Raw genomic sequence first — 17,585 nt, 5'->3', positions numbered from 1 at the left:
CCCCCACCTTCAGCTTCCTTCAGCTCAAGCCTCTCAGAGCACACCGCAACCACTCCGACAAACTCCTCCACCACCCCCCAGTCTTCAGACCCCCCTATCCTTAAGGAAACCATCCAAGGTCCCTCCCCTCAGTCCTCACATCTACCAATCACCTGTCCATCAATTTCCCTGTGCCAATGGAGGCTCTAGCTTAACCCAGGACCGCCCAGAGGTCTCTGGCTTTGCACATGTCTGTTGAAGGTCATATTTCCAAATAATTAAATCTTTGATCCTTTGCTACAGCCCTTTCTAAATCCTGTTAACCTGAGTAGGGTAGAGATTGGAATAATTAAATTTTGATCTAGGCTGCAGCCCTTACTCAATCCTGTTAGGACTGAATAGGGTGGAGATTGATTCCAAGTATCTCCATTGTATCAATTCTAAAATCAATCATGACTCAAAGAAATTCCTGTTCTATGCTTAAGCATAGGTCAAAGTCCTTTCTATTGTTCAGCAAAAGGTTTCTGTCCTAAAGTAATCTTAAGAAGGGAGGAGAAGGAACCTCCCATGCCAATGGGGTTCACATTCCAATAGTCAAGACCCACTATCAATAGGAAATTTTTCAAGTATGAAATTTCCCAATGGTGAAATTTCCAACATTTATAAGTCTAAGAAATTTTGAGGTTTACACATTCTACTTCCTCTCATAGTTCATCTAGAAAAAGTTGCCTGTACTTAGTACTTATTGCCTCCACTCTCTCACCTCCCAACCCTTCAATCCCTTCCACTTGAGTGCAGCTGCTCTCCCCAAGGTCAAGATGGTTGGTAAATATAATAGCCTTTTCTTAGTTCCCATCCTTTTTTTCTATACATAGTAACTGACACTGTTAATCACCTATTCTTTCTGGATATTCTCTCTTCTCTGTTTTGTGACATTGCTTTGTCATGTTCTTTCCTGCCTGTCCAATCTACCTTCAATCTCATTTGCAGAATCATCTTCTGTGTCCTAAACATTATATATAGGTATATCCCAGGGCTCTTTCCTGGGCCATTTTCTTGTTTGTTTTTTTTTCCCCCTATATTTTTCCTCTTAGTTATCTCATCATTTTTTACGTGTTCAACTATCATATATATCTAGCCCTAAAGTCTCTTCAGAGATTTAGACTTGCAACACCATCTGCTTGGTAGATATATTCACTCTGATATTCCTCACATGTATATTCTCAACATTTACAAAAATGAATTAATTATCTTTCCCCCTAAACCTATCCCCTTCTCCTAAGTTTCCTATTTATGTTTGTAGTATCACCATTCTTCCAGTTACCCAGGTTTGCAATCTAAGAGTCATCCTTGATTCTGTCCTTTCACTCATTTTCTATATCTAATCAGTTGCCAACTTTTGATGATTTTACTTCCACATCATTACCCCCATTCAACCCTTTCTTTCCATATACACCCCAGATAGCATCCTGGGCCAATCCTCTCACTAAAATTATATTAGCATCTTAATTGGTCTCTGCACAGCTAATATATACCTTCTCCAATCCATCAGACACATGTCTATCAAAATGATATCCTAAAGTCAAAGTATCAAACTTATAGCATGCAGGTCTCAACATACTCCAATGTGGCACAATAAAATTGAAATATGACTGGGAAAAATTTAACAAAATAAATAAAAATACAATAAAACATGATGCTAATTTGTGATTTTCTAAGGCCATATGCAGCCTGAAATTTGATTTCTATTTGATTGATGCCACTGTCCCACAGCACAGACTTATGTCAATTCACTGATCAAGAAATATCAATGGCTCTCTACGGCCTATGACAAAATACAAATTCCTGTTTAGCATTTAAAGCCCTTATCAATGTGGCTCCAGTCTATTTTTCTGGCAGATTTCACATTACTCTGGATGTTCCAGCCAAATCTGTTTACTTACTGTTTCCTATTCATCACACTGCATCTTCCACCTTGATGCCTATTCAAATGCTCAGCTCCAGTGCTGCCTTCTTCAAGAGGACTTTCCTTATTCCTCCAGTTGTTAATGCAAGGCATTCCTCCTACTTTGTATTTATATTTATCTTGTATTTATCTTTGAACATGTCACATGCTTTCCCTTCCCAGTAGAAAGTAAACTCTTTCAGGGTATGTAATCTTACCTTCATATTTGTGTTCCCAATATCTCTCATAGTGTCTGGCACATAATGGGTGCTTAATTATAGCTTACTGACTGATTGAGAAAGAGGAGCCAACAAACAGGATAGCTCATGAGGGAAAAGAATGAGATAAAAGAGGATATCAGGGTGTATGAGGCTGAAGGATAAGGCACAGTATAAGAGGAAGAGAGGAAAAATGGAACTGACTGGGTTATGAGGATAAAACTTTAAAGTTAATGATCTTGGAGATGGTGAAGTCTAAAGTGTGGTCACATTAATATTTTGCTAAATGGGCCAGAGAGAGGTCAGGGGAATGATGAGGCTGAGGAATCATGAGGACAGTGTGTCAGAGATGGTCACCAATAAGCATACAGAAGAAAACTGATGCTTCCTCTGTCCCCAGTGGCTTCCCAGAACCATGACCGAGGTATTTCCATTGCTGTTGCTAATGTCAGCAGGGAAGCAAATCTGAAGGAGAGTTACCCCTTAAGTGTCTAGCAAGAAGTTACAACAGGAATTAAAGATATTAATGAGACTCAAAGACAAAGTAATTTCTGCCTTCCAAAGCCAGACAATCTTTTCAAATGAGCTGACCATCCATGGTACAGCTGGACCAGTATAAAAGATCTGAAAGTTATTCCTAATGTTCTCTGTGGCTACCCTTATACTGTTCCATCTTTGAAGTTTGTAACATTCTAGTTACCATTTTCTCATTGTGGATTCCCAAAGTAATATTTGCTTGTATATCCCCAAAGACAGTTTGTCAGACCTGTATGGTGTCAGGACCAACTTTTTTTGAGTCTCTTGCCTTCTTGTTCAACTGCTGGTCATTTCTTGCCAAATCCCAACCTTGTATAACTCTGATCATCTTCCTCCTTCATCCTTATTTATATTCTGCTGAATGGACCTAGAGAAAATTATGACTGGGTCTACTATAAATTTGTTACATTATCTCAATTGAAGCTGCTTTATACTTACCTGAAGAAAATTGAGGTATTCAGTGAGAATTTCCTCATCTCCCCTCATCTTCATCTCACATCCCTTCCTTTCCTTTATATGATCTCCACTCTCTAATCTTCAGTCTCCCCTGATGCCTACAAATACATCCAAGATGTCTTCCAAGACATCAGAAGTTCAAATCCAGGAGTTCTTTCCTGTTTTCCCCCTATCCACCCAACTGCTAATACCTTCCCTCTAATATAATCTTCCATTCACACTACATATTTTATACATAGTTACTTGCATATTATTTCTCACATCAGAATAAGAATTCCTTGAGGGTAGGGACTGTTTTTATCCCCCTTTCTTTGTATCTCCAGTATATTCTTTGTATCCTAGGCACATTGCCCACATAATAATTGACTGAACAACTATCCAAAAGCCCCCAGACACCAAAGCCTCTTTCCTTTGTGTGTTTGTGTTCTCATTCCTTGCCCCTCCCCCATATGGAGAGCATTTTCCTTCTCTTTGTATAGGACCCAATAACATAAACTGAGTTAGTTTAAAAGTTTAAAAAATCAGAAGAAAAGGGAAACAAAGTTCAGTCCTCACTCTTTACATTTCAATTCTTTAAAAATAGACACTAACATCCATGAAAATGGAAGATGATAAATGAACTACACAGAAAGAATATGCTAAATTCATGGAGGAATTTAGGAAATTGGATGAAGGATGACAGATGACAGCAATAAGGAGGAGATTGAGTGATAGGTAAATATGATAGGATAAATGTCTTATAATATTAATTGTTATTTTTCTTTTATCTTCACCTCCAAAGTATAAAAGCTTTTAGAGAGAAAACATACCTGCTTTATAATGAGAAAACTTAGATCCCATAAAACATGCTATCTTATTTATGGTTCAGCAGACATTTGTATTACTTCGGGAAATATATGAAACATTTTGAAGTACCTAGCCAAAGGGGAGCGGAAGGCTGTAGCTGGTGTAGGAAAATCCATGGTCTGTGATCCAAGCACTGATTTTCCTGGAATAAACTTCAAACTGTTCGGGTTGGGGGTATCCTGTGTTTGAATAAACATGCATCGCACTGAAAGATGAAGGAAAGAAAAATGTTATTCTAGAAAAATGTTTCCAAAAATCTTAATGCTTTTACATTTTCCCTTAAGAACTCAAAATATTCTTAAAATTAGACAGTCTTTAAGTGTCCAAAAGATGGAAAACATCTATTTAAAAAATCTTCATCATTTTTGCAAAATGGCTTTAATATAATATTTTGGGATGTTGTTCCTATACACTCAAGTATGTTCTCTATAATACTGATTCTGAAGCAAAATGTTTCATTTGTTCTATACAAAACAGCATACTTCCCTTAAAGAAAAAAAAAGATTAGAAGTTTAATACATTTGTAAGTGAGCATGCAAATTGCTTTCTGGATTGTTTCTTTCAGAAAAATCAGAAATTCTTTCTTACTGTTTCTTCCAGTTTCCAGGTTTGATTGAAAATAGATTTATTTTTGTCATGGGCAAAAATAAGAAGAAAACTGAAGTTTTCCTTTCCTATCTTGCAATTATGACAACTAGTTGATGAAATGATGAATCAATAATTTATAGTATTAAATTATGTCTCCAGGAACCTATCATCCCAACAATTCTTTGGACTAAAATAAAATTAAAACTATCCTTTCACAAGCAAAACTACTTAAATATATGAACAAGTGTTCTATCTTGGGGATGTGGTGAGATAACAAGGTAACAACACAACTTTATTTTAAGCTTAAAAGGAAGATTATTTGGCAAGATATGTGGTTGCCATGGAAATGTTCTATATTCATCACTTTGAAAATACACTCAGTTTGTCAGCTTGAGTATCTTGACCCTTTCTCCTTATTTGAGAGTGGAAGAGGAAGGAATGGATGTGAGAAATAAGTAGAGAGACATATTAATTTTTATTATATACTATTTGTTTTAATTCTGTATTGGAGTGTTTGAGGAGGCCAGTCCAACTGGGAAGTAATGGAAGCATTACTCACCTACCTGAATACAAGAAAGTAGATAAAGAACAACAGATGAGGCAGGGAAAGGTCTTAGCATAGAAAGTAGGTCCAATGTGAAATTATACTATTTATTCTCAATTGGGTCCTTCTTTAAAAAGGCAATTCTTTTACTTGGCTCTTATGGATTTCCTATCACACTATACACAGCAGCTCTTTAAAACCATTTCCTCTATTAAAACATTTAAATGCCACCTCTTCCCAACTCTCTCAGCAAGTAATTTTATGTACTACTTTAATGAGAAGATCGGGACCATCAGAGGTAAACTCCTTACTCCTTACTTCCATCCTCTTTTCTTTTTTTAATATTACTACATCATCTCTGTTCCTTTCCTTGATTCAAGGGAATAGACAGCTCTCCTTTTTGTCATAGGTAACCCCTTTACCTGTATCCTTAATCCTATCCTTTTATTCCCCCTCCAATACTTTGCTCCTCCAATAATTCCTGGGTCTCCTCCCAAAATCCCCTTCAACTCTTCCCTCTACACAGCCTACTAAATAAAACAAGTTCCTCAAGGTGGCTTGCAAGGTCCACAAAAATATTATTCCAACTAGCCCTATTTCATAGTAATCTATGGTCCAGATGAATTATGCAATGATTTTGTCCTGAACTTTATCAGTTGCAAACCTTTGAGTTCAATGCCTGAAATAGACTTCTTCTATGTCTATTAGCATTAACCCCTTCTTTCAAGGTTCAGCTTAGGTGTGAATTCTGATTTCCAAGCTTAACATAGTTCCTTTCATCTCAAATCTCACTGTGCTTTTTATTTCTCCTACACACTTTACATTTTCAAGCTTCATACTAATTGACCCTCTGAAGTTTTTTGCATTGTTAAAAACCCCACTCACTAGATATCCTTGCTTTCAGACATAATAAAAGCTCCTCATTCTCCTCCTACATCACTAAACATTCCCAGTGTTTTTTCAGGTTACTCAAATAATTCCTAATGCCTAATGTGAGTGTTCCCTAAAAGTCTATCCTTGGCCCTCTTCTCTTCTCTTTCTATACTTTCTCATTGACAATCTAATTTATTCCTATGACTTCAATATCACTTTTCTGAAATACTTATCTTTAATTCTGACTTCCTTCTAAGCGCCACACTTCAGTCTCAAACTTCTTTCTGGATAGCTTTCCCTAGATGTCCTTTAAGCATCTCAACATATCTAAAACTTAACTCATCATTTTGGCAATGCTGTGTAATGAAGAGAACACTGGACTGGGAGTCAAAAAGATCTGGGTTCAAATCCCACCAAATTAATATTTGTATTTATGTCTAGTCAGTCATTTAAGTTTGTGAGTTTTCTTATGTGTAAAAATGAAAGGATTGTATTAAATGACCTCTCAGGTATCTTCCTGCTCTAAATTTAGGATTTGATGAGATTCTCTACTAATCTTGATTCTTATTCTGACTTTAGTATCTGTCCACTGGCATTATCATTCACCTAATTCAGGGTCTGGTGTTTTATTTGACTTTTCACTTTCCCTCATTGTTATTCCAAACTAGATTAATGGATGACAAAAAAAAAAACAGTAAACAATATGACTTGTTCACCAATGGTAAGAACCAAGAGGTTACTGAAATAAGACACCCAAAATTAAGAGGTCTAAATGAATTTTTGTCAAATAGCTCTGTTATTCTACACTTATATTTCAGGTATTTGGTGATTCCAGGAAATTGTCTAGAAAATCAAATATTCATTTTCCTGTTTAAATCATCTTTCCCTAAGGTGCAGTTGGTGGTACAATGGATAGAGTGCTGGATCCACAGTCAGGAAGATTTGAGAACAAATGTGGTCTCAAACACTTACAAATATTATTATCCTGGCAAGTCGTTCAACATGTTTGCTTCAATTTTCTCAACTGTAAAAATGGACAATAATAGCATCGATTTTGTAAGATTGTTGTGAAGAACAAACGAGATAACATTTATAAAAAGCATTTGGCACAGTGCCTAACTTAATAAATGCTTATTCCTTCCCTAATTTTATCTATATGTAATACACATATACACATACACATGTATATGTGTGGATATGAGATATATATGAAATAAAACATACTTCTATTGTCTTCTAACAAGTTATGACCTGTAATAAATAACCAATGTTGTTAGAGATAGCACAAAGTACCCAGAGAATGAACATATATAGAAAAATTTTAACTATTGTAGCATACAACAAAATTAACCTTTTATAAGCTAAGATTGTAATATTTGCCCAATGAAGGAAATGCTAAGGAAAAAAAACAAACTATAAAATGGAGGAAGGGGTTCTCTCTTACAAGTCTCAATTTTGTGATGCTATGAAATAATGATTTATTTTACAGATCTCCAAATTTAAAAAATACAACTTATTTTCTCATGTTGAAGAATGTAATATGGAAATCACAAGAATGTCAGTCTTATTACAGTTCCATTAGCTTTTGTGAAACTCAATTTATAATAGAACTTTACCTGTATTATATAATGCTGTGAATGGAGGCAGAAACTGTCTTTGTACATATTGATGCAGAGATTGCTTTCTAATGTCGTTCGTATTTAGCTTTATGTTATAAAATCTAAATTAAAAAAAGAAAAAGAAGTTACACCTAAGTTTCAACTCATTTAAAAAAAAGTTTTTAAAAAAAGACATAAAAGTGAAAAGTAATCAGCCACATAAAGCACTAAAACCACAATAATTGTGGGTTTTGTTTTTCATTTCACATTATAATAATCTTTCTTCACAAAATCCTACTTCAATGTTTCACTGAAGTGTGGTGGTAAACAGGGTTTTCAAAGGTTACATCAGTAGAACATTAGATCTGGCAAGTTCTTCTATAATTTTGGAAAGGTTTCATAAATGGTCTAGACAACAGATATAGTCTATTTTTAGAGGACTATTCTAGCTAAACATATAAAGCATTACCAGTAGTAAGCTTGCCACTTAATGAAGAAATTTTTGGCCATGGTAATCCATGAAACAAAATTTTTAAATGGTTTCAGTACTGAATCTCCTTTTCTACTTCTACAGTAGCAATATAGTAGCAGGAAGAAGGGCAGAAAAAAGATCAGATTGTTCAAACTATCAATAAATTTTAATCTGACTATTGATTCTGTAATGTAAGTTCCTTGAGCAAGAATCTCAACAACTGAACATATTGCTGAGGAGCTGAATCACATCTTTCTTGATATTCTTGCTATTAACAAAATTAGAAAACTACAGTTAAATGGGAGTATGACTCAGGTATTCATTGGAGAGGCAAAGTAAGAAGTGGGCAGAATTGGGTACACACGAAGACAATAAGAAACATTATTTCCTGGGACATTTGGTCAACAATTGTTAAGTATTTTTTAAAGACTACTATGAAACTAGTTTATGTATCAATATTAGTTGCTAAAATGAAGATATAAAGAAATTCTATTAAGAATTTGGTAATGTCTTCCAAATTAAATCAGCATATGTGACTTAGTGACTTTGATGAAACAGTGGGGAAAGTAGGAATGGGGAAAAATAAATGCTAAAGCATTACTCAGGAAGACAGAATTGAAGGTCAAAGAATCCTAATATAATGAAAACTTCTTTTGAAAAATGTTTGGACAAATAATGTCCTTTGAATCTGGTCTCAGATACTTCCCAGCTATCATGACCTTGGGCAAGTCACTTAATTCCAATTGCCTAGCCCTAATTGGTCTTCTGCCTTGGAAACAATACTTAATCTCAATTCTAAGACATAAAGCAAAGGTTTAAAAAATTAATTCCCAAGTTAAGCGCCTGAAAAACAACAACAAAAAAAATCAAACATTAAATTTTGAGAAGAAAAGAATTGTAATTATTGTGTCAGTGTAGGGATTATCCCTGAGTTGAATTATCAGAACTAATAATAGAATTTTTTAAAAGCAAGAATGAGAAAAAAGATATAACTAAGTTTAATCTTGAATATGTAAATGGAAAATACACAATAAAAATGGAAAATGGGCACCCAAAATCATACTGATACCAAGAACAATTTTATCTATTGGTTTAATCAATGTAAATTACCATGAAAGACCAAAAAAGCCCAGAAAGCATCTTAGTCAACAACCATAAGACTTACCTGCCCAAAAGGTAACACCATATTAGAATATAAATTTGTTTGTAAAATCTCACAAAGGAAGATGGATGAGTTTGTAATAGTGTTGGTTCACAAACAGAGAACCAGATTAAAGAAAATTTGGCAAGATGCCCAACTAAGCAAAGTCATTCCACAGATATTTAAAGATAAAAACGTAAAGACAACAAACAAGGAAATAAACCAAAACTGAAAAATACTTGTAAAAATTTTAACTTTTTTTCATCAAGGACAATGCAACTGTACTTACAGAATTTATTTACCAAAAAAAAGATAAAAAGCATTAAAAGGGAACAAAGAGAGAGAAAGCAGCTGGTTAGACCCATTTTATTTATATATATATATATATAATCTCTACTGTAGGAGAGACAATCATGAGGAAAGCCAATATACAAGATAACTGAAGATAGGAAAAATACCAAAGGCACAGGGAAAAAAGCTTAGGCCCAAAAAAAGTAACCAAGAAAATTATCAATAATTACTAACCTATATGCCTCTTCTCCCACCTATACCAAATCACTTTGAATCAGTCAAACATGAATTAAGTTTCCCTGATGTGAATATTGATAGGAAACCAGGAAATTTTTTCAAGGATATTCAATAATACACACCATATCTTTACAATTTCATAATTAACTGAAAGATATAGAGTACTTAAGATCCCTCTGAGCTTACCATTTGTAGATTATGAAAAAGCACTAAATTTGGTAGAAAAAGATGTTGCCTTACAGGCTTTTTAAAAACAAAGTGTTTCCTATTACCACATCATAATCATTCAGAATCTCTTGAAAAAAAAAAAAGACATAAAAATAATACAGTACTGCTACTTAAGCCAGGAAGAACAAAAACAGAAATAAAATTATAGGCCAGTTTCATTAATGAATATAAATGAAAAATTTTTAAATAAGATACTAGCAAGGAGAATATAGCAATATATCACAAGGATCATTCACTAAGACCAGGTGGGATTTACACCATGAATGTGGGGCTGGTTTTATATTAGGAAAACTATCAATATAATTGACCATATCAATAACCAAACTCAGAAATCACATGATTATCTCAATAGATGCAGAAAAAAGCCTTTGACAAAATACAACACTCATTCCTATTAAAAACTCTAGAAATCACAGGAACAAGTGTTATTTCTTTTTAAGGAAAAATTTTAGGAAAAAATTCCTTAAAATGATAAGTAAAACCTAAAACTTACAGCAAGTATCATCTGTAATGGAGATAAGTTAAAAGCCTTCCCAATAAGATCGGCGGTCAAACAATAATAACCATTATCACCACTATTATTTAATATTATAATAAAAATGCTAGCTTTAGCAATAAGGAAAGAAAAAGAAATTGAAGGAAATAAAGTAGGCAATGAGGAAACTAAACTTTCACTCTTCGCAGATGATATGATGGCATACTTAGAGAATCCTAGAAAATAAACTAAAAAAACTACTTGAAATAATTAATAATTTTAGTAATGTTGCAGGATACAAAATAAATCCACATAAATCATCAGCATTTCTATATATTACTAATAAAGAGCAAGAGTTAGAAAGAGAAATTCCATTAAAAATCACTCTAAACAATGTAAAATACCTGGGAATCTACTTGCCTAGGCAAACACAGCAATTATATGAACACAATTACAAAACAGTTTTCACACAAATAAAGTCAGATCTAAACAACTTGAAAAATATTAATTGCTCATTAATATCTCACAGGTTGAGTTAATATAATAAAAATGATAATTCTACCTAATAATTATTTTATAGATCTAGAAAAAATAACAAAATTCATCTGGAAGAACAAAAGGTCAAGAATATCAAAGGATCTAATGAAAAAAAAAGTGAAGGAAGGAGGTCTAGCAGTATCAGATCTCAAATCTTACTACAAAGCAGCAATCATCAAAACAATCTGGTACAGGCTAAGGAATAGATTGGTGGGCCACGGGAATAAGATTAGGTATGCAATATATTGTTCTAAACAACCACAGAAATCTAGTATGATAAATCCTGCAAGAACTAAAGTAGAGCAAAATATGCAGAACTGGGAGAATATTGATCACAGTAACAGCAATATTAGACCATGATTATCTGTGAAAATTTGGCTACTCTCAGCAATGCAATGATCTGAGATAATCCTGAAAGAGAAGGAATGCTATCCACCTCCAGAGAAAGAACAGCTGGAATTGTCTTTCACATAAGTGTAGCTTTGGTTTTATTTTGGGGTTTTAATTATGTATGAGTGTGCTCTTACAACCACGACCAATATGAAATTGTGTTTTGAATGACAATAAAAAACACAAAAAGGACTTAAAAGAAAAAAAAAACAATAGAAATAATCCTATTCAGTTTGTCTTTAAACACTGGGTAAGGCATAAACAGGGAGATGTACGCTTGCCAAAAGGCATTCACATGTGATAGAGGAGATCTAACATAGAGTCCAAGTTGAAGAGGGTCTCTTATGGAATGTGAGGTCATTCAGATGCTTGTTTGCTAATATCGTGCTAATTGCATCAATTCTTAGAACACTATAGTTTCCTGGAAGAAATCCAGCTTCTTCTCAGAGTGAACATTCTTGCTTCCTCCTGTAGTGATCATCTATCTCTTTTCCACCATGCCACTATCCTATTCAAACCCACTCTGCCCTCCCAAAAAACAACATAGACTAAGAATCAGAGAACACTTTGCAGTTGCAAGAGCTTTAAGAAAAAATTACTGGGTATGTCTATCCTTTCACAGGTCTTGAATTAAATCCAATAAGTTATTCAAGGCAGTTTGGCTTGACCACCCAGCCACACAGTATATGAAGAATAATACTGTGTTAAGAGTAAAGCATGAAGGGCAGCTGGGTAGCTCAGTGGATTGAGAGCCAGGCCTAGAGATGGGAGGTCCTAGGTTCAAATCTGGCCTCAGCCACTTCCTAGCTGTGTGACCCTGGGCAAGTCACTTGACCCCCATTGCCTAGCCCTTACCACTCTTCTGCCTTGGAGCCAATACACAGTATTGACTCCAAGACAGAAGGTAAGGGTTTAAAAAAAAAAAAAAAGAGTAAAGCATGCATTTGAATGGATAATCTCTAGGTATGTTTATATTGAACAGTTCAAAGGGATGAGCTGGGTCTAGAGCTCAACAAGAGGAAAGTAAGCAGGATTGCCTTCAGGAAACTGCAAAACTTCTTTAATGACCCCAAACCTCCACTGAAAATAAAGGTCCATCTTTTTAATATCATCATTCTACCAGTGTTGTATAGCAATGAAACAAGGAATATAAGTCTTCAAAGAATTAAACATAGTTTTCACAAAGAGAGTGATGGAGAGGCTCAGGATAATTGTGAATAATCCAAAACATTTAACCCATGAGGAAATCTAAAGAGGCGTAAAGGTGTAATCAAGAAATAGAATGACAGAAAGATGAGCTGATCATATGGAACAAGGATGATAGGTAAACAGTCAAAAATGCTCTACTAGAAACTGTAATGTCAAGTTTTGATGAACAAAGCTTCTAGCACTTTGGCTAGACTTGTGATTAAGGTATGGGAGAATAAGAGCAAAAATCATGAAAAATAGCAGGCATGGATGGGTTGTGATATGTAGTAATGGATGAAATTTACAAACCTCTGAAATCACAGATCTATTTGAATATTAAATAATATTTCCTGTGACTAGGCATGCTGAACTAAATTTATATAACTCACAAACAGGTATAACTCTAAATGAAATGCATACCCTATCAAAAGTAGACTAGAAGAAATACTTGATAACTGGGAGCCTATAGGCCTCTAATTATAAAGGTAGCAGTATACAACTAGATTTTTCAATTTTCTCTAATTCTAAGGTAAAAAGGTAACAAAGGTATACTGTATATATGTGGCCAGATTATTAGCTTCTCAGAATAAAAATTCGTGATTCCCCCTATAGTAGCCATTTCTTTTCCTTTTCAATCAGCTTTCCATTCCTTGCTTCCCAATATATGAATCTTATGAATCAGAGTATGGAATAGCAAGGACTAGATCTTGTATTAAATAGTTACTCCAAAGTAATTTCACAAACTCACTAATAAGAATTGACCACAAATGTCATGAAAATTTGGTTTGAGTTCTCTAATCTATTATAGGAAGATTGAGCTCAAAATTAAGCTTCTCTCCCTGGTTCACTTCACCATCTTTTAGGAGAGAGTATACTTAATTTAGTACTTCTCAATCTGTGATTTTGTTGATGTTGGTACTCCAGAGCAGGTGGGCAGATTTAGTAGATGGTCTTTGATAACTGATATTGCTAAAAAATTCATCATTATATAATCATTTGGTAATAAAATTCTTCTTGGTATCTATACTTAAGATATTCTTTTCTTTTAAATTTGAGATTTGAAACATAAATGCCTCAGTATCAAAGAAAAGAATAAGCAACAAACTTGTGAGGTTTTATCTTACTATTCAAATGTTAACAACACTTCAGGGCCCAAAGCAAGTAGAATGACCGAAAAGGATGGGAGGAAAGGAAGCTAGGTGGCTCAGTGGATGGAGAGCCAGGTCCAGAGATGGGAGTTACTGGTTCAAATCTGACCTCCAACACCTCCTATCTGTGTGACCCTAGGCTTAACCCTCATTGCCTGGCTCTTACCACTTTTCTGCCTTAGAACTAATACACAGTATTGATTCTAAGATGCAAGGGAAGGGTTAAAAAAAAAAAGGGAGGCAATAAGACAGTTGAATTGGGGTAAGCAATGAATTTGATTAACTTTGCACTTCAGCCAGTAGCAAAAGTTTTGTTGTTTTTTTTTTCTTTAAATAAATCCTTTGCTTTCTTTGGCTAATACAAAACACATACTGACCCAGAAAAGCTAGTTCAAAATTGGGGAAAATGTTTGCTTTGATTGTTCTTTTAAAATGGGTATGTAGGGAGAACAAAGTATTTTATGGCAAAAATTAATGATACCTGCTACAAACATTTATTTATTTGGAAGCAGCTTGATGGCACAGGAGATAGAGTGCTAGGTTTAAAAATCAGCTTGACATTTACTAGCTATATGACCTTGGTCAAGTCACCTAATCTCCATTTGCCTCAGCTTAATCACACATAAAAAAAGAGATAATAATAGCACCTATCTTTCTGGGGTTATTATATCAAGTAAGATAATTGTAAAATGTTAAATAATAAGTGCTATTTAAATGTTAGTTATTATTATTTAGAATAACTATGCTTGTGATGAACTTCTACTCCTTGATCAATTTTGGCATTAAATCATAAATAACCAAAGAAAGAAGATAGAAAAAGAGTGGGAATGGTGTCAATGTTGTCATAGAAATAATGCTGAATGGTAAGTTTGGAAATTTGTTTGCTAGTCCAACATATAACACTAAATATTTATGTGTCATCAGCCAAATTATTTAACCTTGTGTGATAGAGACTGGCAAAAGTGCAGCCTCTATCACACTTGTCAAAGGACATTGCACATACTTCAGTAAATTAAGAATACATGACTTTGTCAATTCAGGTTTTCCTTTCCCTAAAGACTATCACAAATCCTCTCTCTATATGGAAGATACATGTTGTTCATTCTTTGTTTTGAAGAGGACCAATGACATCACAGGGTGATGGCTTGATTTGTATGTGAAATCGACTTAAGTGAGTCAGAATTGCCCAATCTTCAGCATCTCTCTTTTCCAGAGCTGCATAAATCCAATTGCAAGACAAAATTAGGAAGACTGGAGATGGCCAGGGATGCAGTGGATAACATTGGCATCTTCAATGTCTGACCAAGCTCCAAGTGCTCCTGGCCATTGGAACAAATTGTTCTCATTTGCTCATTCCACTGAGGAAAGTCTTCACATGCTGACATATAGCAGGCACTTAATAAATAATTACTAATGATCTTTCCAAATTTTGCTAGGTGTGATGCTTTGGACAACAGTCAAATCAATAATACCACTGCTAAGAGAGGAGGAAATAACCCACTATTCTTTGGTTCCACTCTCAATCCCTTAGATATCCCAAACCAAAACTCCCTTCCCTGGAGCTACCACTTCCTTATAAGTGTTGCCTCCCCTCTATCCACCTCATTTGAATATATAAGTTCTTTGCAAGGCTAGGAGGGTGGAGACTAAATCACTTTTTACATAATAGGTAGTAGGTACTAAATACATACTTATTTTCTCTTACCATTTGCTCTTTCTGAGGCTAGATCTTCTCATCTGTAAAATGAGTATAGTAATACTGCTACTTCATAAAATTTCTATAAGGCTCAACTGAAGTTATGAATATAATGTGTTATATCAATTTTAAGCATTGTTATTATATAAATGAGCTATTATTATGCTCTTATCTTCCTCATAATGATGTTTGGTAAATCCAAGCTGATTTGAGGTCCATTAATAGTTCAGCTCAGTTTCACAAAGATTTATTACCTAGACACTAGGCTAGATGATGATGATACAATCTAATGGGGGAGGAGGAGATATATATCAATCAATCAATAAGCATTTTACTAAGTGATTATTATGTGTAGATACCGTCTTGGCTGCTGGAGATAAAAAGACAGAACTAAATCAGTTCTAGCTAATATTTATACTGTGTTTACTATGTGCCAGGTGCTTTACAAACATGATCTCATTTGATCTTCACAACCACTCATCCACATAGGTGCTATTATCCCCATTTTACAGATGTGGTAACTGAGACAAACTAGGTTCCGGGACTTTCCTAGTCATATAGCTAGTGTTTCAGGCCAAATTTTCACTCAAGTCCTCTTGACCCTAGGACCAGCACTTTATTCACTGTCACCTTACTGTTGGAGGTTACATTCTACTGGGGGTGGCATGTGTATTTAAGCATATAAAAATAGATACATGGTGATATGAATACAAAGAATTTATAAGAGGAAGGGTGAGAAGCATCCAAAATAGGTTTAAATAGAAATGCTAGAAGGAGAGATATTTTTACCTGAGCAAAGAGTACTAAATTCCCTTTCAACTCTGCAATTGTTTTAAGGAATTCTAGAACTATTATAGATTCCACCTAGTCTTGACATCCTCTGTTTTAAAGTCCCTTCCAGACCGAGTTTTGTGTTGGCAGGTCTAACATTACAGAATCTCTACCTATATTTTATATTATCTGTCCCACTATATGTAAGGTCCATTCTGGCTCTGACACTACTTCTTTGGTTACTTCCATCTCCAACAGACTATCTTCTAAGATCTCCTACAGTTCAGCCATTCTATGTTCTAGGGTTCCTTTCAACTGAATATTCTATTTATTCTAAATCCCCTTCCAGCTCTAAAATGTTGTATCCAAAGCAGAGCCTCTTCCAGTTCGGATATAATTTCTTATTCTAAAGCCCTTTCTAACTGATCCTACTCCTAGGTTCCACAATCCTCTCCAGCTCTAGCTGTCCCAAAGCCCTTTGCAGCCGACATTCCCGAAGTTTGGCATCCCTTTCTCCCCCCAACCCGTAGCAGCTGGGGAGAATGGAATAGGTTAGGGAGGTGGGCCTGGGCCTGGGCCTGGGTTGGACCGGGCCAATCGGGCCAACCAAGGCCCAGCCGGCTGGAAAGGGGCGGGAGAAGGGAGGGACCAGAGCATCACCGCCCCTCAAGGACACCACTTCCGCCTGGGTCCTGGAAGAGAATGAGTGCGGAAAGAAAGTCAGACAAGGGGATCCAGTTCCCCTCCACCCCCTAGAGGGCAGGATACACTTGAGGGTATGTTGCTAGGGAGACACGGCCGACCCCAGTCTCACGCTTACGTATGGTGGAGGGAGGGCAACCCCAAGAGTTGCTTCAGCCTCCAATCATCCCATTCCCCACCCGCGGGCTCCGGGAGCATCACCTACCGCCCGCGCAGCCCAGCCAAAGCTGCCGCTGTTCTCAAAGCCAGCCGACCTGCGGCCATCTTAGTTACTTAGCTGCGCAAGCGTGGATCAAGGACCCTCTCCTCAGAATGGTAGGCCTTACCAAACGCCTGTTCCGAAAGGCCGGAAATGAAGTAGGCAAGGACCTACTTAAAGAAGAAGAGTCTCCAAGAGTGGTGTGTGGAATTGACATCCCTCTGCTGGTCAGTTCAGGAATTGCAGAATCCTTCAGGGGAAAACTGGTCCAGTTGAGAGCCACATGGTTTTGTTGCTTCTACTTTACCATGAATGAAAGTGCAGTTGCCTAGCAAGATCGCCACAGATTCGTGAAGCTCATCTCAGGTTCTTCCCAAATTAAATAAAGCATAGTGTGGGAAGGGACCATAGAGGCAGGAGCCTTGGCGGTCCGAAGTCAAAACCTGTTTTGGATGCAAAATGTATTGCCCCACCCCTAGCTACTCCCTTACCCCAAAGACTTCAGCAGCATCCTTAAGATGAAGAT

General features: G+C 35.8%; 1 protein-coding gene across 3 annotated transcripts in view; it reads right to left on the bottom strand.

Annotated features, from left to right (window-relative positions):
- The window catches only part of NFU1 (NFU1 iron-sulfur cluster scaffold), a 68,392-nt gene extending 51,172 nt beyond the window's left edge, over positions 1-17,220 (bottom strand). The window contains exons 1-3 of one of the 3 annotated variants that reach the window (XM_056813441.1): positions 17,066-17,220; positions 7,603-7,706; positions 4,051-4,186 (exon numbers count right to left, since the gene is read on the bottom strand). In XM_056813441.1, the coding sequence (XP_056669419.1) occupies positions 4,051-4,186; positions 7,603-7,706; positions 17,066-17,124 (299 nt within the window). In that variant the 5' untranslated portion in view covers positions 17,125-17,220. Of the gene's footprint in view, positions 1-4,050; positions 4,187-6,958; positions 6,997-7,602; positions 7,707-17,065 lie in introns of those variants that run through there. The other 2 variants (XM_001381649.4, XM_056813442.1) reach the window with 2 other exon arrangements.
- Positions 17,221-17,585: the final 365 nt, after the last annotated feature.

The sequence above is a fragment of the Monodelphis domestica genome, chromosome 1 (genome assembly GCF_027887165.1).
Source record: "Monodelphis domestica isolate mMonDom1 chromosome 1, mMonDom1.pri, whole genome shotgun sequence".
In the NCBI taxonomy this organism is placed as follows: Eukaryota; Metazoa; Chordata; class Mammalia; order Didelphimorphia; family Didelphidae; genus Monodelphis; species Monodelphis domestica.
The sequence above is the reverse complement of the archived record's forward strand: the minus strand, read 5'-3'. Positions and strand labels throughout refer to the sequence as shown.